This window comes from Callorhinchus milii, unplaced genomic scaffold (assembly GCF_018977255.1).
Source record: "Callorhinchus milii isolate IMCB2004 unplaced genomic scaffold, IMCB_Cmil_1.0 Scaffold4, whole genome shotgun sequence".
NCBI classification, from domain to species: domain Eukaryota; kingdom Metazoa; phylum Chordata; class Chondrichthyes; order Chimaeriformes; family Callorhinchidae; genus Callorhinchus; species Callorhinchus milii.
This window is the reverse complement of record NW_024704745.1, coordinates 21,159,708-21,181,834: the sequence shown is the minus strand read 5'-3', so window position 1 is coordinate 21,181,834 and position 22,127 is coordinate 21,159,708. Positions and strand designations below refer to the sequence as shown.

Below are 22,127 nucleotides of genomic sequence, written 5' to 3'. Positions count from 1 at the left end.
TGGGTCTGTTTCTTTAGCGATATATTGACTATTCCAGGTTTCAAAATGATGTTCTGTCAGAGAATGAGGACCATTGATCTTTTTGCTCCATTTGAGATCTTTACTGCCCAGGGTCTGATGTTGTTGGCTATACTATTGGAAGGACTGCAGAAAGTAGCTACAGTTTGTGCCTTTAGGAAACATATACTTTGGTGCAGAAAAGCATCTTCGTCAAACCAACGCTGCATTTCTAGCTGGAGGTACCTTATCTTGTGTATGTTTGCTTCTCTTTTGTGTGAAGCCTGGAATTTGAATTTCACTGTAAACAATCACAGCATCAACTTTCCTCCTGAATTTTACTTGCCCAGCTCTCTGCAAACACAGGAGGCAGGAGCTGCTCTGTACGTTGCCCTTTTCTCTGCCTTTCTGCTCTTTCTTGGTGGGTTTTGCTAATGAGCTACAAAGCACTTTTGATCTTCAATTCCAAGGTGTACCCTGCTTCCTCAGACTGGGACCACTTTTCAGATGCTGCTTGCATGGTCACAATTGGAACGATTCAGCCCAAAACCAATCTCTCAGTGATGAGCTTCTCACAATGTTCTAAATATGCAGCAGACAATCAGACATTTCATTCTAACGAAAGTCTTTAAGGACAACAAGGGATTTGTGAAACTTGACCCGCGCCACACTAACAAGGAAGTAGAATGTGAATTTATGGACATTGCTCAGTTTTTCAGACATTGCCCACCAGCATTCATCAATCTACGTAGGATTCAATGTTCAGAGTCTGTGTGAGATGCGACTTTGGTGATAGAGTAAAACTCACATCAACTTGTATCAGTCAGGACCATAACATTTACTACAACTTACAAGTTGCAGGCAAACTGTTTAAATTGTAGAAAATCCAATTTAATCAATAATCTACACTGTGCATGCGTAATTTAATCCAGCTGGTAAATGTGAATGCAGTAGTTTGTGACTGCAGACGGTAAATGCTCAAGCAGTGACGGGTCAAGATTACATTTTAATTCACCTTGACTTGTTGCCACATGCACACTTACCGGCAAGGGTTGAAATCGCATTGAATCGCAGGAAATGAAGTTCTTCTGCACATGCATTGACGGATCAAGACTGGTTTCCCACGATTCAATGCAGCCGGTGAGTGCGGGAGTATTGGAAGGTAGGGGAGCTGCGTTACGAGTTAGGAGACGACTAATACAAGAAGTGCAAAGAAATCAAAGTGGTTTTGATAGGAAACTGAATGGGACTTGGGTAACTACGATTTAGGCGATTGTAAAATTAATAAAGATAAGATTTCTACAAGTTTTATTGTGTAGGATTCCTCTCTCATTCTGCTGCAGCTGAAGATTTAGAAGGATAGCCTCATGGCTACTTTCCAGTCTTCCCATGGTAGCGGGTGGCCCAGGGCTTTTCTTGTAAAGCGTGGATTTTCTGTACTCGGAAATTTGTCTGCAGAATGTTTTGAGTTTGAGTTTTGTTGGGCTGTACTAGACTTTTGGGTGTATCATGGGATGCTGGTCAGTGTCTGGTTTGGAGGCAGCAAAAGTGTCTGATGTGTAACTTGTCTACTATTTTGGGCACTACTATTGTTCAGATGTTGAGTGGGAGAAAGTAATTCAAAACATATTTTAGCAACATTCTTTAACTAAGGAATAGAAAGTGTTTGTGTTTACCACAACTCAATGGCCATATAGTTTAACACTGCCTTCTGTAGAAGAACCCTTTGAGGGAAACTGGACTTTTAATAGTTTCCTAGATAGCTGTGAGAACTCTGTATCACTTACTGTTATGCATTACTTTTATGCTGCATGTTTTTTCTAATTACATAACATCTCTGCGTTGGGCTTAATCACTCCAGGGCCCTGCACTTTGTACTTAATCACAGTCTGCTAATGCTGAATATGTTCTGTACCTGTGACATATTAATTTGTAAACCATACAAACTTCTTCAAAAAANTATGTATTTACAAAATGCAGATAAATATGCTTTTAATAATTGAAAGAACAATGTTAATAAAATGTTATCCTCCACTGCTATATTAATTTTGGTTTGGATTAGTGATATAGTGTATATAAAACTTCCTTTATTCATCTGTTTTTTAAAATTATATGTAGAATAATAGATAGTAGGTAGCAATTACAGGGCTGTAATTACAAAAATGTATAAGAAATAATAAGATTTACCTAGAAAATCGTTGCATTTGATTTACTTTCATGGCTTTAACTGAGACTTAAACCCAGCACTGAGTTTACACGTGTGCAACTTGAAGGAGAGGACTTATTGGAGTAGCATTCGAGAGTGAAGGCTGAGACCACTGTTAAGTGTTCTCAGACATTACCCTGCGTTGAGAACATTATATAAGTGCAAGTTGTTGTTGTTGTCTTTATTCAGGGGAATGTTTAGATGCTGATTTATCTGCTGTAGACCTCCGGCACTTCTTGTTTCTATTTTCTCCCTTCTGTTGGGCTCACCGGCTCACCGGCAACTTTCCAGGAGTCCTCAGCTTGAAGATTTCTTGGTATTGGGATATTTTTTATCCTGTTCACTGCCAATATTCTCATTTTTCCTTCTCTTTCATTGCTTTACAATCTGTTAGTGACCCATTGGTTGCCACTTGGTGAATGCAGTCAGTGGACTTTTCCAACTTGATCATTCTTGGCCCAAGGAAGAATTCTGCCTGAAATCTTAACCTGTTCAGACACTGATACACTCGCTGAGTAATCCCAGCTTTCTCTGGTTGTCTTTTAAGTTCTTGGAAACTTGTGTTACTTCTGTGTTATACTTGAGATAGTTTAACTAGGAGACTTTGCAGCATCATTGAACCCTTATCAGTTGAATGTTTGCCAAACAATCCCAACCTGCCGATTCTGTCTGCATCATTGTTCTGTGAAATTGCAGCTATATTGTTGTTGAAGATCAAAAACCTAGGTAAAGAAAAGGCATATTATAACATTCATCATTGGGAATTCATTAAAAGTTCCATTTGCAGAGAAATGTGGTGCTTTTATCAAAGTTGTAAGAGGGCTTTCAGCACTCAAGGAGTTTATGGGTTCATCCCACAGAAGGGAAATACTGTTCCTATTAAGCACTGTAAACTGTATGGGGAATGAACCGTTGCCTGAGCAAATACTCCCATTAACAAGGAACCACTAAATCGATGCTGTAACATCTCACACTTTTCATTCATTAAGAGGATATACAGCAGCCTGGCTGGACCTCTGAGCCTTACTGGAAACTGTTCAGCTACACCTTGAGGCGTTATTTTGTATTTGTCTGTTGGCGTACACCAATGCCTACGAATAATCTGTGGTGCCTAGAAACCACCAGTGTTTTCAGACAATGTATATCTTGTTTCCAAAGCAGTTTGCTAGGGCATAGAATTATTTTTACTTCTACAAAAGAACTGCCAAGTCACCTCAATGTGCCTCCATAATTATCCTTTATTTTGTACTTTAGAACCATACATTCATACCATGGTACAGGCATGTACTGTCAATGTTTCAGATTGGCTCAATCGGTCGCACACTCATTTCTGGGTCAGAAGATTGTGTGTTCAAGCACCGTGTTGGGTATATTTCTAAAGTTTTTTGTTACTATGTATAGAAAACAAGCTTCTCCCATTTCTTGACAAAGAGATGCCAGTGTTGTGAAAAGATAGAGGAGCTAATATGGCACAAATGATCTCCTTCTGTGACAACGTGTTTGTGATTCATTTAAAAGGATCATTCCTAACAATTCTATTAACAGCTTAAATTATTGGCACTTGAGTGCTCACTTTATTCAGAATCAGGAAAAATCTAGCTGAATTGTTTAGTACAACATGAAAAACGACGTGAAAGCGCTTTATAAATACAATTTGTTGCTTTGTTGAAGTTGTTTTAATGAATTGTGACAGTTTGTGACTCCTGCCACAAGAGGGAGAACTTGGTCGAAAAGTGCAGGAACAGTGAAAATAAAAAGTCTGGATGATTGTATCCCTGATTTTAGAGTAAATCATGAGACATCCTTGAAGATACAGAGGCTTACATTGCAAAAAATGTGCACTGTTAAAATCAAGAACTCCAGAGTTCGGAGGTAGATACAAAACTTTATACATTATCTTGAATGAAGATCCAGAGTTCTATTCCTTGTATATATCATTGACATTAATTCAATAACAACAACTTGTTTCTATACAGTGCCCTTCATACGGGGTAGCATCCTGTAGCGCTTAACAGTTGCAGAGTTTGACGCCAAGATTCGGAGAAAGGGGGATGACAATTTTGAAACCGTTGGATTTTATGAATGGTGGAGCTGAGGAGGGCATTGGAGAAATCAAGGCCGGAGGTGTCGAAAGTGTGGATGAATGTTTCAGGAAACACGTGTACTCCATGGATGGATTAGATCTTGCCAAGGGGGAAGCTCAAAGAGATTGAGAGTATTCATTGACTCATTGCTCCCCATGCCAAAACAATGCAAGGCAGCATTAAACCAACCTGGACTACATTGCCAAATCAGTTCAGGTTAGATCACCAAGACGTCAATGTTCAAGCTATATCATGCTATTGTCAGGCTGCATTGGGAGTACTGCATAGGGTTCTGGTCACTGTGACATAAGCAATTAACGGCATTTTATTATGATGAATGCATGTCTGGATAGAGCCCATGTTGATATTTGAAGCAAAACAAATAGTAGCTTTTAAAAAAAAGTGATATATATTGTTCCATAATTTGCAGCCATGAATACATCGCCTCTGACCCTTGTAGAAGCTTTGTTCTAGTGCATCTTAAAGCGTTGTTCTGGATTAACTTTTTCAATCCCATTTAGAAATGTATACGCCTCTATAAGGTCCCCTCTGAGATATCTTCTCTCAAGACTGAAGAGCCATAGCTTGTTTAATTGTTTCTCTTAGCTCATTCCTCTAACACTGGGGATCATCCTCGTTGCTCTCCTCTGCATTGCATTTAGGGCATGAGCAGCCCCTAGTGTCACAGTGACCAAAACTGTTTGCAGTACTGTGAGATCCCATTTTTCTCTAAGGAGCTCCAATGACTCAAAGACTTACAATTACACGTACTCTGTTTTCTGTCTTAATGTTACCCACACAGGTCTGTTCAGACTGAGTGGCACACTGAACTTTCTGAAGCAGCAATGGGAAGTAACCAACACTATACCACCAATCAGAAGAAGAAAGCTACCAATCCAGCCACTAAACAAAGCCTCACCAAACTCCCATCGTGGGACAACCTCAGGGACAGTGGGATCCATGAACTCTACCACTGTCACATGAGCTACATAGGACACTGGGATGAAGGTTGTGATTCCTGCAAAAAGGAACAATACTCCTCCACTGGTTGTCAACCTTCTCTTCACAGCTTCATCTTTACTGCAGTAGGAGACACATGTTAATCCCAAAATGGACACCAACGTGCCAAGGAGGCCAAATGTAATGGAAGTGCACATGAGAATTCGAGCCACCTGAATGTGTGCCGGGAGGCTAAGGAGACTGCTGTACCATTTACACTGTGTTGGACCTTCTTCTTGAGCAACGCAGGATTCCCAAATCCCAACAAAAAAGTTCTCCATCTGCAATAAATCTGTATTCTTGGTTTGCCACTGCGGTAAGACTGTAGCCACGATAGAGCACACCCATCCAACGAGTGACACAGACAGTCCCAGAAGCTGACATATGCACAGTCCTGACTTCATTTTGCTCTGTGGAGTCCTGAAGGTTTATATTTATATTTTTATGAAGGTTTGCATAACAGCAGCAGCTATTTGAGAAGCTGTTTCCAGTGTTACAAAGCTTAAGGAAACTGTTCTCCTGGCTTTCCTTATCAGACAGCAGTTCTTCTGAAACTCCAGTCAAGCAGATTTATGAAAGAACCTTCAGCTTTTGATATTTCCTCTGACTCTCTTGTCATATAGTTGCAGGTAAAGCTTGAAGTCAGAAAATCTGGAACCCACAAAGAAAAGTTGTCAATTTTTAAACAGTGTTTGAAATAAAAGGATTGAAGAACACACATTAAATTAAAGCTGGAGTCCTCCACAAATAGAATGTTTCACGTTTGAGAACTGTGAGAGAAATTGTACGGGTTTATATTTTTTCTTTGTGAGCTGAGTCTCTGTTCTATGCAACTCTCTATATATAAATTTATAGATGGCAAAAGAGTGAAAGAGCTGGGATTTAATGAAAAAATATTGCACAATTCTTAAAATGTTTAGCAGTAGCATAGTTTTGTCCAGTAATTCACCATACATGCTGTTGAAGCCCAGAGACACGGAAATAAATTTGAATCACATTTTCCATACAGATGTTTACAATTGAGCTACTGTAAGTAGACTTTTGCTTCACAAATTACTTTGCAACACCATTCAATTCCAACCCTGGGAGCTTCCAATTTTAGGATGCTCACTTTGCAGCCTGATACAAAGTCTTGCAATTTTATTAACTTGAAGGAGTGAATTACACTGGTTACTGATTAACCCCCCACCCCCCCCACTGGCCACCCCCAGTTAGTTACCCTATATGAGTGTCTCTATCAAATCATAACATCTATGGTCACATAGAACAAAATGTACAACACAGCAGGAGTTCAAGTGCTCTGGGACGCTATCCCACGTGAAGGGCACTATATAAAGGCAAGCTGTTGTTGATGTAAGAGGCCATTCAACCCATATTTTCGTGTTGGTGTTTGTTCTTCCAAGAAGCTCTCATCCTAATCCAAACCTCTGCTCTTTCTCTGTACCCTACAATACCCTCCCTCTCTATGTGTTTGTCCAGTTATATTTTTAAATGGCACAATTTACTCTCTTCTGACAAGCACCGCTGGCAAATCATGCCATATCTGACAAGCCTCTGAGAAGAGAAAATCTTCCAAACCTCCCCTTTTGCTCTCCTAGGACAATCCCGAATTCATGCCCTCTTGTCTTTGAATCCCTTACCAGTTGAAAGAGTCTTGTACAATTACTTCTTTCAAACTCTTTCGTTATCTGAAACACCTCTATCTCACCTGAATTCCTCATCCTCCTCTGCTCCATTGAAAAAGTCCTAATCTCCTCACCCTCTCCTCAAGGTTACATCTTTTTGTTTCTGGTACCCTCTCAGGAGCTGTAATATCTTTTCTATAACATGGTACTTTATAATGTTGTGGATCGGGACATCGTTTAGCTCCTGAATGCCTGCAGTGACTGGCGTCTGCACACTTGAAATTTGAAGGTTTTCAGTCAATCATTCTTTTCAAGTTCTGGCATTAAAATGTTAGCAACTCATGGCACAGTGAGATTTGAGGAACGTGTTTTAAAGAAATGTGGGACAAAGTGAGAGTCCAAAGTGCTGGACACCACAAGGATAAAAAGAGAGAGGATCACACAAAATGTGATGATTTAGTGACATTAAGCTTGAACTTCAAAAGCTGTTAGAATGTAGGAAGAAGCAAAGGCTTGGGAAGTAAGGAGTTTCAGCCTTCAGGCCATTGGAAAGAATTAGTGAGAGGAGGCCGTCAAGTAATTAATTTTGATCACTAGATAAGTCCACAACCTACTCAGTAATGCAGCCTATATATTTATATATACAACTTTCATTTGTTTTGCGCCCTTCACTAGAGGAAGCATCTCAGAGCTCTTACCCACCCCACCAGGGGCTCAGTGTCAACCATAAATTGTTTCCAGCCAGGACCACCTGAGCTTTGAGGCTGGGTTCATTCTATAATGCACAGGATATTGTGGGAGACTGCCATGATCTTTGAATTGATCCAGTTTCGGCTGGTGCATAAGGCAGACTATATATGCTGCCTGACCTGCTGAGTATTCTCAGAAACTTCTGTTTTTGTGTATTATATCAATTGACTGGAATTCTTTCACCCAGAAAATATTACTATAGCAGGGCCAACGGATGACAGTCATCTGAATCAACCAAATTCAAAGTACAATATACATATTACTGCTGACACCCAAGTACACCAATAGAACTGTGCTTAGCTATAAAACTTCTTGAGAGATTATCAGGTGCCATTGGACATGTTACACCTCCCAAGATATATTAACTCCACATAGATACACAAATTGTAGATAATAATAATTATCCTTACATTTGATATTGGACCTTTCATATTTGTAGGGTATAAAAGTGCTTCATAGAATTTGCTGTGTAGTGACTGCATGTTTGCTTGTAGGCGAATGTGACAGCCAATATGTGTGGTAAGATCCCAAAGAGAGCCATGAAGTAAATGAGCAATTTTATGTGGGGGATTGTTGGCTGTGCCAGCAGAGGTGAGGTTAGCATCTCTATTTACTCTTCCTGCCAACTCTCTGAGTTCTACAGAGTGAACATGCTAATCTTTCCCATCTCAAGAGAAGCCAAATGCTTGAAGCCACTTGAAAGTTGGAGGGTGGAGCATTTCATCTTCATTACTCAAAACAATCAAAAGCATAAAAAACACAACTTCTATAGCTGACCAGGTCATTCCTAATCTTTGTTAAGACCTGTCAGGCTTTCTATGCGTAAGGCAAGGCTGGGCTCTTCTTTAAGTGGATTTTGTTTCACAGAACATTCCTGAGTTTAACTGCTGTCTCCAGAACAACCTCCAGGGTAAAAAAATATATCTGTCCTGAAACTGCCAATTGTAAGTCTTAAACCTACGTCCTACGTCTTATTCTATTATCTCGCTGGACTGAAAGTATTGATCTGGGTTTGTATTTTCAATCCCATTTAAAACTTTATATACCTCTATAAGGTCGCTTCTGAGATGTCTTCTTTCAAGACTGAAGAGCCCTAGCTTGTCTAATCATTGCCCAAAGCTCATTCCTCTAACACTGGGGGTCATCCTCGTGGCTCTCCTCTGCATTGTTCCTGGAGCCTGGACAGACGCCTTAAATCATGGTGACCAGAACTGTATGCATTACTGTAGGTACATCCTGACTAAAGAACTTATGTAGCTTGAGCATGAATTTTGGTGATGTGAATTCAATTGATTTGACAATATAGCCCAGAATCTTGTTTTTCTTGTTTATTGCTGCCTCAGACTAATTTAACATGGTGAACAATGAGTCAACTAACATACAAAATATTAGTTCAGGTGTTAGTTGACTCAGACATGCACTAAACTGAGGCACCTTATAACCGTGTTGTCTATTATAGCTTGTATAGCTGTAAATGTAGTGACTGGTTTTATTTGCATTCAAACCCAGCAACTACTTATACAAGCAAGAACCACAAACATTCATGTGGTAAGTGATCTGTAGGTTTGTTGGTCTGGACACTAGGGGAAACTCATTTGTATAGTATCTTGGGAGCTGAAGATCGACTCCAGTCTCAGTTATATTCCAGGCAAAAGAGGAAAAATGCTACCATCCAGTAGATGGTGCTCTTACCAGATGGTTAGCAAGCGTGTTCAGTTGCATAAGGAGCAAATATCTTTTGGTTTATATATTTTTTAATTCAATGTGGCTGCAGTTTCACATAGGCCTTTGAAATTCCTTCCACAGTGAATCAGTTGTATTTGATTGGCATCATATGCTCCCAAATATCAGATGTTCCTTCGCCTGCACTAAATTATTTTTAAAACATTTTTGAAGATCATTTATATAAAGATTTCACTGAACTCTTTTTCCTTAAAATACTACAACTAATAATCCTTGCATTCCATATAGCACCTTATTACATCATCGAGCCTTGTTAAAGAGTTTCACAGGATATACTGATAATGTGGATTGGCGCAAAGCAATGCCCCTCATGGAGTGAATGCCCAATTTTATTTGGGAGATTTTTTGGTCTGGACACTGAGGAGAAACTGCATTCTCTTTTCGAATAATGCCATAGGATCTATAACGTCCACCTTAAGGCAGACAGGACCTTGGGTTAATGTCTCATCTGAAGAATGGATGATAGAAAATGTTCTGTTGATGATAAATAGCAGCTGCATAAAGCAAGTGTAATATTAAAGGAAAGCTATTGAAGAAGCCCAATTCGGACAAGCTAACTTTGAGGGCGTGAAGGAATGCTTGAACACATTTAAAATAGGCGGAGATATGAAAAGGAAATGATGTAAAGGAAAATGGGGATGTTTCAAAGAGATCGTTTTTTTTTAGACGCAAAAGAAATCTGTCCCTCAAATAAGTTGTGGGGTGGAGTGGGAAGGAAATAACTCAATGTAATTGGCCAAGAAGGTTGTGGAGGGCAACAGAGATGAGAACGGGCACAGAACTCAACCATTCAGGAAATGAAGAGGATAGGACAATATATAAAGGCAGGCTAAGGAATGTCAAGAAGTTGCTAAGGGCCGCAAAGAGGGATCTACGAGAAAAGAGCAGCAAAAATATAAAGGAGGATACCAAAGCCTTTGACAAGTTAATGCCATTTAATACTAAGGGTTTGCAGGCGATGCGGATGGTGAGGTCACCCTCTGCCCTCGCTCTCAGCAGCTGAACATCTAGTGTCAGACTTTGGCATTTCTTTACCATCCGCACAAACCTGTAATTTATACCATTATTGTGTAAGAGGCATGGTAACATTAGATGTTTTGTATATGTGTGGAACAGAAAATGGAAAGTGATATTTTTAAATGTAAAAGCTGTGCCAGCACTTGGCATAGACCTTTTAGCACCAGATCACATACGCAGGGCTGTTTTAGTGCTGCCAGTGTCAACATATAGAAGCAAAGACTGGAGTGAGAAATTGTGTCACCAGGGAGATGGCAAAGGAGACGTGATGTGTGGGGATAAGGATCTCAACTCAAATAATATACCAATATTTTGTAATAGTGTTCATAATGAAAAGAGGTTCGATATAGAAATGTCAGCCTTAGAAAAGGAATGTGGGATTAATCTTTAACATCAAAAAGCAAGATTCCCTGGAACATTGCAGGAAAGTCAAGGTAGATGGGGCTCTGACAACTTTTAAACTATTCTAAAGGAATTGGCTTAGGTAACTTTTTGAGTCCCCTCATGAATGTTTCTTTGGAGTCCCAGATAATTGAAAATTAGCAAATGGTTTTAGGCATCTAGACACTAGCAGGAGAACTACAAACCAATAAGGCCCACTTTGATTGTAGGAGACCATTATATCCATGACTGTTTGTGGTACACTGCTGTGCGCAATTGGCTGCCGCATTTCGTCCATAAAAAACAGTCACTACACTTCACAGTGTATCCTGTGAAGCGCTTTGAAACGTCTCAACAACATGATAAGGCACTGTATCAAATGCAAGGATTTTTATTACTGTATGTGGGATAGTGTAAAGATGATCTTGAGGTCCATAGATCAATCAGAAACAGTAAGCCTATAGCTTCAGCTGTGGGACCTGCTGAAAGGTATACTCCTAAAGGATAGATGTCAATAATAATCCTTACATTTGCTGTAGTACCTTTCATGCATTAAACTGGATTAAACAGTATAAAAGTTGGACAATTTTGTGTGTGTCACAAAAACATAAGATAGGTTCAGATGAAGAAAGCCCTATAGTCCAATTGATCTCATCACTCCAGAACACTCACCCTATCAACTTCCCCCCACAAGATTGAAGCCTGGATTAAGAAATGTGTCGCTGACAGTGAAAGGTTTAACTAATATTTCTGTAAGATTACAGTATAATGTATCAAAAGCAAGCCTTTTAAGACCATTGTTGACTATCTGTATGTTACATATTTGTACCGACACCGTAAAATGTATCTCTTAACACTGGCCTATTTATATTTTTCTTCTATCTTATACAAATAAAACGACAATGTCTGCGTGTGCTTTAAGAAGGATCTCAGTAACTGATTGACCTAGAGACATGATTTATCCTCATCGGAAAGTGGGAGTGACATGGGCATATTTGTTTTTGGGTATCTCCTATTGCTCATGAGTTATTTTCAGTTTTGCATTTTTCGCTGCAGATACACCCGGTGGCTGCTGAGTCAAACTGGCGCTGTGGCATCATGCGTCACAGAGCACACACGTAGCCAAACGGTGCGAACAAAACAAAATAAAGAACAAAGCTAAATTGCAGCAAAAACAACCAAATTACATTTTTAAAGTGCCGAGTCCTCCTACTGAGTCCTCCCAAAAGGAATCCTTCCACAGGAGTCTTCCCAGATGAGTATTGATAAAAATGAAATGTCTGTCTGTCTGGGTGCTAATCTACATTCCATTTTGGATCTTTTGGTTGCAAGTATAGCTGCAACGGATACAGCTAGTTTACTATAAAATGTTGATTTGTTGTTGCACATATTTTATTTAAATTTACCTTATACATTTCAATCCTGTTTATCTGATTTTTTTTTACACATATGTATAATGAAATACTTGTTGGGAGTGTATTGTTATGAACTATATTAGTGAGGTGATTTAACTCATTTTTGGAAGGAATTGTATTCTACTTAATTTTGTCACCTAACACTTTATAATCCTTGGATTTATGAAGCACCTTTATCAAAATATTTCAAATTGCTTCACAGGATTTACTGTAAAGCTTAGTTACTGTGTATTTAGGTGAACATTATAAGACAAAAGGAAACAAATATAGTGTGAATAGGATTCGGGACTCTGAATAAAAAGAATGATCCCAATTTAGGGCATTTATCAGACTAACTGCTATCATCTTGAAATCTAAACAATTCAATTTCAAATTTAACATAACATAACATGTAGGAGCAGGAGTAGGCCATTCGGCCGTTCGAGCCTGCCCCACCATTCAATCATGGCTGATCTTCTAATCTAACTCCATCTAATAACCTGACCCTGCCTTATCCCCATATCCCTTAATCCCTTTTGCAATAAGAAATCTATCTATCTCGGTCTTGAATATGTTCAAGGACTGAGCGTCAACAGCCCTTTGGTGTAGTGAGTTCCATACGTTCACCACCCTTTGAGTGAAGAAGTTCTTCCTCAACTCAGTGCGAACGGCCTCGTAACTCAACCCCTTCATCCCTGGTAATAACCTCGTAACTCTACGCTGCACCCCCTCCAAGGCAAGTACATCCTTCCTTAAATGAGGAGACCCAAACTGCACGCAGTATTCCAGGTGTGGTCTCACCAGGGCCTTATACAGTTGCAGCAAGACTTCCCTACTCTTATACTCTAATCCTTTCATAATGAATGTTAACATATCGTTCGCCTTCCTAATTGCTGCTGCACCTGCAGACTAACGTTCTGTGATTGGTGTACAAGGACACCCAAGTCCCTCTGGACGCTAACACATTCCAATCTCTCCCCTTCTAAAAAATAACCCGCTCTACTGTTTTTGCTACCTAGGTGGATGACTTTGCACTTCCCTACATTATACTTCATCTGCCACCTACCTGCCCAATCACCTAACCTATCTATGTCTCGCTGCATTTTTTTAATGTGGTCCTCTGTGTTGACACTTCCTCCTAGTTTTGTGTCATCCGCGAATTTAGATATATTAACTTCGATGTCCTCATCTAGATCGTTGATGTAGATGGTAAATAGCTGAGGCCCAAGGACTGATCCTTGTGGCACTCCACTAGTCAAATCCTGCCAATCTGAAAAGGACCCGTTTATTCCTACTCTTTGTTTCCTACCCGTTAACCATTCCCCAATCCATGTTAATATGCTCCCCCCAATTCCATGAGTCCTTAACTTTTGGACTAACCTTTTACGCGGCACCTTATCGAATGCCTTCTGGAAGTCCAAATAGATCACATCCACTGATTCACCCTTGTCTGGTTTACTGGAAATATCCTCAAAAAACTCTTATGGGATTTGTCAAACATGACTTCCCTTTTGTAAAGCCATGTTGACTTGGCCTAATTATATTGTGCTCCTCTAAATACCGCACTACCACATCCTTAATCAACGATTCCAAAATTTTTCCTATCACTGATGTGAGACTAACTGGCCTATAGTTCCCCATCTTTTCCTTTCCACCTTTTTTAAATAATGGTGTGACATTTGCGATTTTCCAATCCATGGGGACTGTTCCAGAATCCAAGGAATTTTGGAAGATCCTTTCCATTAAATTCCAGGAATTTCCTGAATCTGAAGCAACAACAATCAGTTCTGCAAGAAATTAGCTCAGGTCAGAATGATGAGCAAACATTCTTTCTTGGGTTAAAGACTCCAGTCTGATACTTGTTACCACAAACTTGTCCTTTGGGGAAATCAGTTCTGGATGAATGAATACTGTCATGTTAATATCCTTATCAACTGAGTGCTACCAATTAAATTATTAGTTATATTTCTCTTTTTCTTAATTATTTGGTTTGTAAAATATAGTGCATTTTATTTTGTATTTCAATGGTTTTAGTAATATTCAAAACTTTATAGATTTGGGACTATATAAATAGTGCTGAATGTGGCACTGTTATTTGCTTGAAATCTGCTAGATTTAGAACACAAGTCATCTCTGGGAGAGGTGATGATTATACCCATAATTTTAACTGTTTTGCATCCCAATCATACAGCCATTTCAAACGTGAATTATGTAAAACGGAATAAATGTTTTGCTTTTTATAATTTTGGACATCCCTGCTTCTCCCTGTAGGTTAGTTTGGCTTGCCTTGGAACAGGGAAAAGTTGGGATCCCACGAGGTCTGCAGTGGTAGCCACTCAATACAGGATATTAACAGGGCCTACAAAATTCTATGCAACTCATCCACTCCTCCCAACTTTACTCAACTTTATTTTATCATACTATTGCCATTGCTCCTCTGAGGTTTCCTCTCTTGTTGCTCTAAGTGCTCTGGGATGCTAGCTTGTGTGAGGGGAGCTATATATGCAAGTAGACAGATATATGAAAGGTAAAGACTTGAAGGGCTATGAAGATAGGGTGAGCAATGGGATTGAATGAATCGCTTGCTCTGAGAGCTGGTGCAGAGGCTCAATAGGGCTTCTGGGCTTCTAGAGGCTTCTGGGCTGTAAATTGCTATAATTGTAACCTTCGGCCTATATATGGTTTATTTCAGCTTTACAATAGTGGGTTTAGCCACAAGAACATTGGAGGAGCTTTTCCTAGAGGTTTAACAGGTACTTGTATCTTGATTGCCAGCACTGGTGTGTAATTAAAAATAAGTTCAATAAAAGTAGTAATATGAAAACAATGATAGGAATAATGAAAATACCTGAGCATGATTACAAGGCAACAATACACTCGAGGGTTTCCACTAACATCATGAGCAAATACCATATAATCAGCAACTTCGTCCCAAGGTTGGATTAAAAATTACTGTCTTTAAATCACCATTCGTTTATATAATATACAATGTTTGTTTTAATAAGATACAATTTTGATTTCAATGGAGAAGAACTTTAAAGTCTGTTACATTGGATTGTATTCACTTGTAGATTTTCCTCTTCAACCGTGCCTACGGCCAATCCCCCTTTCTCCCCGGCTCGGCATCAAACTATGCCATTGTTAAGTCCTCTGAGACAATACCCCACATGAAGGGCACTATACAAATGCAAGTTGTTGTCGTTGCATTGATACTTGTAATGTCGGATTCATGATTATATCATTACTTCAAAATTATACACAATACATATCTGTATTTGATATACTTGTGAATAAAACATGACAAGGTTCTTGTATGTATTTTTTATATTTTATATTATATTTTATATTTTGGTGAAGATTATTTTTGTGACATCTCCGTCATCACGCAATGATTCTTTATTTCTTCTTGGATGATTCTGAAGTTATATTGTACATGGTCTGGTTTCAGATATGTGGGCTTGTGTGTATCCCACAATGATACACCTTAAACAATAACCAAAAACAACTGCAAAAAGTGCGTTGAAGCCCACAAAACTGTTCATACTAACGGGACACATTAGCTTTTGCTGTAACTGAAGAAAAAACCGGATATTTTTGCTCCCTTTCAGTAGAATTACAATCTGCATCTGTACGAGCAAAATACTATTTTAAGAAAATAAATGGAAAATGCCATGGAAGTGGATTGCCACCTGCTGAATACCCAGTTACAATAACGCCTTTTTAAAAAAAAAAAATTGAAAACCAAGTATATTTAATTCTTCTTCTGACATCTTGCTCTGTTCGCCGCTTTCCAGGTCATTAACATGTCTTAACACCGCAGGAACCTCAGAAAGATTATTTTATTATGTGTGCGTGTGTGCATATATATATATATACACATAATCTATAATATACATTATTTTTTTCTCCATTCAAGACAAATTCCAGGCTGCTGCTTTGCCTGCAACATCTTACAAATTCCACCATTCCATTCCTGACTGCAAAACCCATTGCAAACGTTTGCACACAAACTCTGACCCTCTTGTGATCAATCATAATCTGGGTGGGGGGTGATGATGATGATGATGATGATGGTGGTGGTGTGTGTGGAATAGAGAGAGAGAGAGAGAGAGAGACCCCCCCCCTCAATCCTTCCCCTCAGCACTTTTTTTTCTGTGTGTGTGTGTGTGTGTGTGAAAAAGAAGTTGATTGTAACTTTTTTCCTGGTTTGGGATTGGTCTTTTTTTTTGTGTGTGTGTGTGACATATTAATAATTAATCACCTCCTCTCTCTCTCTCCCCTCCCTCCCTCTCTCCTTCCCTCCCTCCCTCCCTCCCCTCAAAAAAACACACACACACACACATACACACACACACTCCCCCCCCCCGCCCCCCCCCAAAAAAAAAAAAAATCTTTTATGCAAATAACCATTACCAATGAGGACTAAGCCATGATCCCGGCCCGACAGCGACCCAACATGGAGGAGCGGAGCTAGAGAGCCATGAGAGTGGTGTCGGCCGCTTTGGGAGCAGCAGTCGGAGCCCTTCTGTCCGGGGAATGTGTTAGTGCGGTTGTCCCGGGGAGCGATGCCCAGGAGGAGGTCGAGCGGGGAACTGCCTCTGCCCAACGGCTGGGAGGAGGCGCGGGACTACGACGGCAGAGTCTTCTACATCGACCACAACACCCGCCAGACGAGCTGGATCGACCCGCGGGACAGGTCAGGCAGAGCGGCGGAGCCCCGGAGCTCAGCCCACAGCTCAGCCCTGAGCTCAGCCCCAGAGCTCAGCCCCAGAGCCCCAGAGCTCAGCCCCAGAGCTCAGCCCCAAAGCCCCAGAGCTCAGCCCCAGAGCTCAGCCCTGAGCTCAGCCCTGAGCTCAGCCCCACAGCTCAGCCCCACAGCTCAGCCCCACAGCTCAGCCCCACAGCTCAGCCCCACAGCTCAGCCCCAAAGCCCCAGAGCCAGCCCAAGCCAGCCCAGAGCTCAGCCCCCCAGCTCAGCCAGAGCTCAGCCCCAAAGCCCCAGAGCCCAGCCCAGAGCTCAGCCCAGAGCCCAGCCCAGAGCTCAGCCCAGAGCCCCAGAGCCCAGCCCAGAGCTCAGCCCCAAAGCCCCAGAGCCCAGCCCAGAGCTCAGCCCAGAGCTCAGCCCCAGAGCTCAACCCCAGAGCCCCAGAGCCCCAGAGCTCAGCTGGCGGACACTTTCCTCTCCCCCCCCCTCTCTCTCTCTCTCCTTCTCTGTCCCCCTCTCTCCCTCTCTCTCTCTCCTTCTCTGTCCCCCCCTCTCTCTCTCTCCTTCTCCTGTCCCCCCTCTCTCCCTGCCCCCTCTCTCTCCCCTGTCCCCCCCCCCCCCTCTCTCCTTCCCTGACCCCCTCTCTCCTTCCCTCCTTCCCTCCCTCCTTCCCTGTCCCCCTCTCTTCTTCCCTCTTTCGCTGTCCCCCTCTCCTTCCTTCCCCCCTCCTTCCCTCCATCTCCTTCCCTCTCTCCTTCCCTCCCTCCCTTCCTTCCTTCCCTCCCTCCCTCCCTCTCCTTCCCTGTCCCCCTCTTCTTCCCTGACCCTCTCCCTCCCTCCTACCCTGTCGCCCTCTCTCCCTATCCCTCTTTGTCCCTCTCTTTCTTCCTGTCCCTCTCTCTCTCCTCCTGTCTTTCTCTCTCCTTGTCCCCCTCTCTCCCTCCTCTCCTCCTGTCTCTCTCTCTCTCTCTCTCCCTGTCCCTCTCTCCCCAACCCAGGACCTTCTCGCACTGTTACTTCGCAACCACCTGAGGCTCAGATGCCAGAGCAAGTCCCAGGGACTGTGTAGCTCTGGGGCCAGAGTCTGTCTCACTCACACAGTGAGGAAGGAAGGAGCGGTTGGACTTGGAGCTGACAGACACAGCCAACAACCCCCTCCTCTCCCAGCCTGGACTGGGCACCCAGCACAAGAAAGGCTGCCTGTCTGGGAAGAGAGGAGGGAGAGAAAGAAAGAAAGAGAGAGAGAGATAGAGAGAGAGATAGAGAGAGAAAGAAAAAGAGAGAACAAAAATGGGGATTTTTTTTTATTGATTGCTCCCCTCTCTCCCCCCATCTAAATCTTTCTTCCCACATTGTATTTTGTGGTAGCTGGAGGTTACAGGCACAGCCTGTGGCTGGGCTGGGGCTGTGCTGTCTGCTCCATACTGTTAGTGAAGGGAAATTCCAGCTTTCAGCTGTCGTGGTATTTTGGAATTCACTCTCTTCCCCTCCCCTCTGCTGTATCCCTTCCCACACAATCACTGCTCTCATTCCTCTTCCCACTGAGGCCAAGCTACACTGCAGCACGTTTTTGTTTTGTGTGTGTGTGTGTGTGTGTATGTGTGTGATCTTCTCTGCCTGTCAGTGTGGGTTATTGTTTATGTCTGAGGACCCCACCCCAATGGAGGAAATTCCACATCCTGCTATTCTGCTGAGAATTATTTTTGCACCGTAATAAACAAATCGTTCGTTTTTTTTGTACGGCTTGCTCCAGTGCTAGTGATCGCAAAAATGATAATAATAATAATAATAATAACCTTGCATTTGATATGGCGCCTTATCGCGTCTTTGAGACGTCTCAGAGCGCTTCACATAATATACTGTAAGGTGAATCGATTGTATATTTTGTGGGCGAAATGAAAACAAGAGAGAGGGAGAAAGCAGAGAGAGAGAGTGAGAACGAGTGATTGAGAGTGTGATGAGATAAACTTATTGTGTACAATGGTATTTTAGGATGTTTGGCACTCAGAGCAGCGAATGGGTATTTGTGACATTGTGAAATGTGGAATTTAGCACATTCTGTACTACACGTCTGTTTGGATGTAAAATATTGTCTCAGCCTGTGAGTTGCTTTCTGTGGGTACTTTCTTTTGTCATTGGGGTGTGGAGATATTTCTGTGGTGACTATACATCATGAGTATTTTGTAGTGCTCTCCCATAGAGGGCTCTTATCATTCTGCCAGAGGGAACTTGCTGCAAAGTTCAAGAAAAGTTTTTTTTTGAAAGAGAATGAAATTAGTTTGTTTGGGATCGATCCTCTTTTGGATCCTGTTCTGTTGAAAGGTCCTGCCCGAGACATTAATTTTAATTTCTTTTTTAGATTCTTATTGACTTGAGTCATTTGAGTGTTTTTTTATTCTTTTTAAATGTACAGCTTTTGTTTCTACAATTTGAGTATGCCACTTATTCAATGCAATCCATACCCCACCCTCCTCATTTCTAGATGCACCCCAAGTAGATGTTCTGCATTGATAGTCGGCCAATTAAGTATTTTCAGTTAAGAAACATTTTTATTTGGAAATATTTGCATTTTCTTCTGTGAAAATGGCTTCATTGTAAAACAATGAATGATATAGGGTTAGGTTCAGGCTGAGATACTCCACAGGATACAAAGTATCCTAGATGTGGCTTCTGGAGGAAGGTGAAGGCTTTTTAGGGTTTAGGCAGTCTTCATATGGAGCTTTTCCCCTATAAAGTGTGTGGGATGAAGTCCTGCATTTTATATACTATGGGTGGAGTGGATTTGATAGAGAGCCACACCTTTTTATATTCTGGATTTTTTTAGGTATTGGTGAGTTATAGTTTTCACGAGCAACTTATTTAAATTGCTTTGGACTCTTTGTCTTCAGTATTTTAGATGTGATCAAATATATCACAGGAGTGCAATAGGAATTCCAAACTTCCAAAACTTGACTGGAACAACATGTCCCTTTTCCTTACTACTCCTATAAAGGTGCTGCACTAACGTGCTCTGAAAGTAAACTGGACCTTTTATTTCTGCCCATATGACACTTACTATGTTTTTCTTCTCCTTGGCTAAATCCCACTTCTATTTGCAGATAATGGACAATGGTGTCCAGAAAGAGAGGGCGAGTGCATTTTATATGATTATATTGAAACACTTTATGTAAAAAAACAATGTTAAGAGCAGAATTAAATGTTTATTTCTCTTGCCCATAAATTTTCTCACTAGTGGAATTAATTGTGTATTGCTGTAGTACATTATTACAAATTTATTAAAAATCGCATTCATATTTTTATGAATCTGCTCTCATTTGCAGAAATTAAGAGAAGTGTTATTTCACAGTAATCCCAGTTCCTGCATGTTTTCACAATAAGTGATTCATTATTATTGTAATCCAATTTCGCAGTGATTTTTTGTTACATTTTGAGAAAACAAATTAATGGTCTCATGACCATTAGATTGTTTTCTCAAAATGTAACAAACACTGAGATTGGATTGGAGATGAGGTAGTAGAGAAAACTAGAAGGAATATTGGGAATATTGACTAGTTATTTTTTATGGGTTTTCAAGACTACTATAGCTTGTTCTCTGATGATTCAATAGTAAATATATGTGCTATAGTAATAATAACATTAATAATAATAATTGCATTTGGTATAGTACCTTATCACATTGTTGAGACATCTCAAATTGTTTCTCAGAATATACTGTAAAGTGAATTGTCTGTATATTTTGTGGGCAAAATGAGGCAGCCAAATGCAAACAGCAGTGTCCCATAAACAGTCGTGGTTTGAGTGATCACATTTTTATAAAAAATTGCTTCATTGTAATGCAGTATTGTCCTATGTAGAGGTCGATGCTGGGCTAAATCTCTGTTCTGCAATGAGTGAGCTGAGCTGTGGTAAGGTAGTGATGGGTGCTTACTTTTCTCCTGAACTAGAGAGGATGTAAGCAGACAGATTTTCTATTTGTGCTGCATGTCGAGTGCTGCAGTGCTGCCTCAACCCCTTTTGTCTATCAGTCTGTCCATTACTGTTTCTTTAATGCCTTCATTCCATCTTTTGTCTGTTAGAGTTCGCATTTTTTTTGTACGTCCTCTGGGGGGATAGTGCCCATTCCATTCTGGATATGGACATTTTCCATATGTAGTTGGCTTGCATGAAACTCTGTTTGGATATTCGTAAGCACAGTGATGGGTTTCTTCTGTATATGCCTGACACCTAGCTGACCAAAAAATATTTTTATGAAGAGAAGGTTACCAAAAAGAAGTCTAGTATAAGTTCTGCTTCTGTGAATACAGCTCGTGCCGATTTAGCAGAATGGATGGAATCACTTAACGGAAGGTTCCCTCTTTCTTTGTCTCCTCTCCTTTACTGTTTCTTTGAAAAAGTCTTTTGGAAAAGTAAAACTAATCCAAGTCTATTCTATGTATGCGTTGTATTCAAAATTTGTATTGTCAGCTTACTCGCTGCTGAAGAGCAAATGAAGATAATAATAATCCTTACATTTGATATAGCACCTGATTACGACTTTGAGACATTTCAAAGCGCTTTGAAAGAAGTGGAAACAAGTAACCTTGTAGATCCCTTGATGCCCTCTGTACAAACTAAATGGAATATCTGGCAAGCTGAATGCTCCATAGAATTACTGTCTGATGCTGTGAACTGTACAACGCTGAAGGGGGAAGGAAATATTGTAACCAGTGTCGTCTGTGGGTCTGTGAATGCAATAATAATTCGAGCAGCCTTTGTCAGATTTCAATCACATTCGGAACATGGCTTCAAGGAGTCAATACTTCAGATAAGCTTGTTATTGGGTCACATCCAGGAATTGCATTGCAAGATATTGTGACTTTTATTTTGTTATCTTACAAGGATTATTATTTCTGACATGAATAAAACTTGACTCATTTCCTTGCTACGGAATGTCACTTGGCTAGTGTTCTGAGCTCCGGCCCTCCTTTTCCACTCCCAGTTTTATTCAGTTACACAAGAGGATGTAGTACTTTTTAAAAAAAAAAGTTATTTTAGAATTTTTTAATGATAAATGTCTGGCATAACTATCACCCTCTTTCATGCTACTTTGGCCATGATTTAATGAAAGCTCCTGTTTATAAGGCTCCTGTAAGGACAGCCATAAGATGCTATTTCAAACAGTATACAGTACAAATGTTTCTCATCACTTCTGCCAGTTGAGTTGGTCTCTTTTACAGACTAATTTAT

General features: G+C 40.7%; 3 protein-coding genes across 4 annotated transcripts in view; 2 read left to right on the top strand and 1 right to left on the bottom strand.

The window, feature by feature from the left end:
* LOC121848872 lies at window positions 1-2,031 on the top strand (the record flags this gene model as incomplete). The annotated part of the gene is made up of 1 exon (XM_042334083.1): window positions 1-2,031. A coding segment is annotated over one exon (432 nt), but the record flags the coding sequence as incomplete, so codon positions are not given.
* Window positions 2,032-2,860: 829 nt separating this feature from the next.
* Window positions 2,861-22,127, bottom strand: part of LOC103177521 (putative claudin-24) — a 40,210-nt gene continuing 20,943 nt past the window's right edge. The window contains exons 2-3 of one of the 2 annotated variants that reach the window (XM_007891724.1): window positions 5,207-5,937; window positions 2,861-2,925 (exon numbers count right to left, since the gene is read on the bottom strand). In XM_007891724.1, the coding sequence (XP_007889915.1) occupies window positions 2,918-2,925; window positions 5,207-5,690 (492 nt within the window). In that variant the 5' untranslated portion in view covers window positions 5,691-5,937 and the 3' untranslated portion in view covers window positions 2,861-2,917. Of the gene's footprint in view, window positions 2,926-4,889; window positions 5,938-22,127 lie in introns of those variants that run through there. The other variant, XM_007891723.2, reaches the window with a different exon arrangement.
* Window positions 16,587-22,127, top strand: part of wwc3 (WWC family member 3) — a 111,454-nt gene continuing 105,913 nt past the window's right edge. The window contains exon 1 of the mRNA XM_042334542.1: window positions 16,587-16,892. Coding sequence (XP_042190476.1) covers window positions 16,762-16,892 — 131 coding nt within the window. The 5' untranslated portion in view covers window positions 16,587-16,761. The remainder of the gene's footprint in view (window positions 16,893-22,127) is intronic.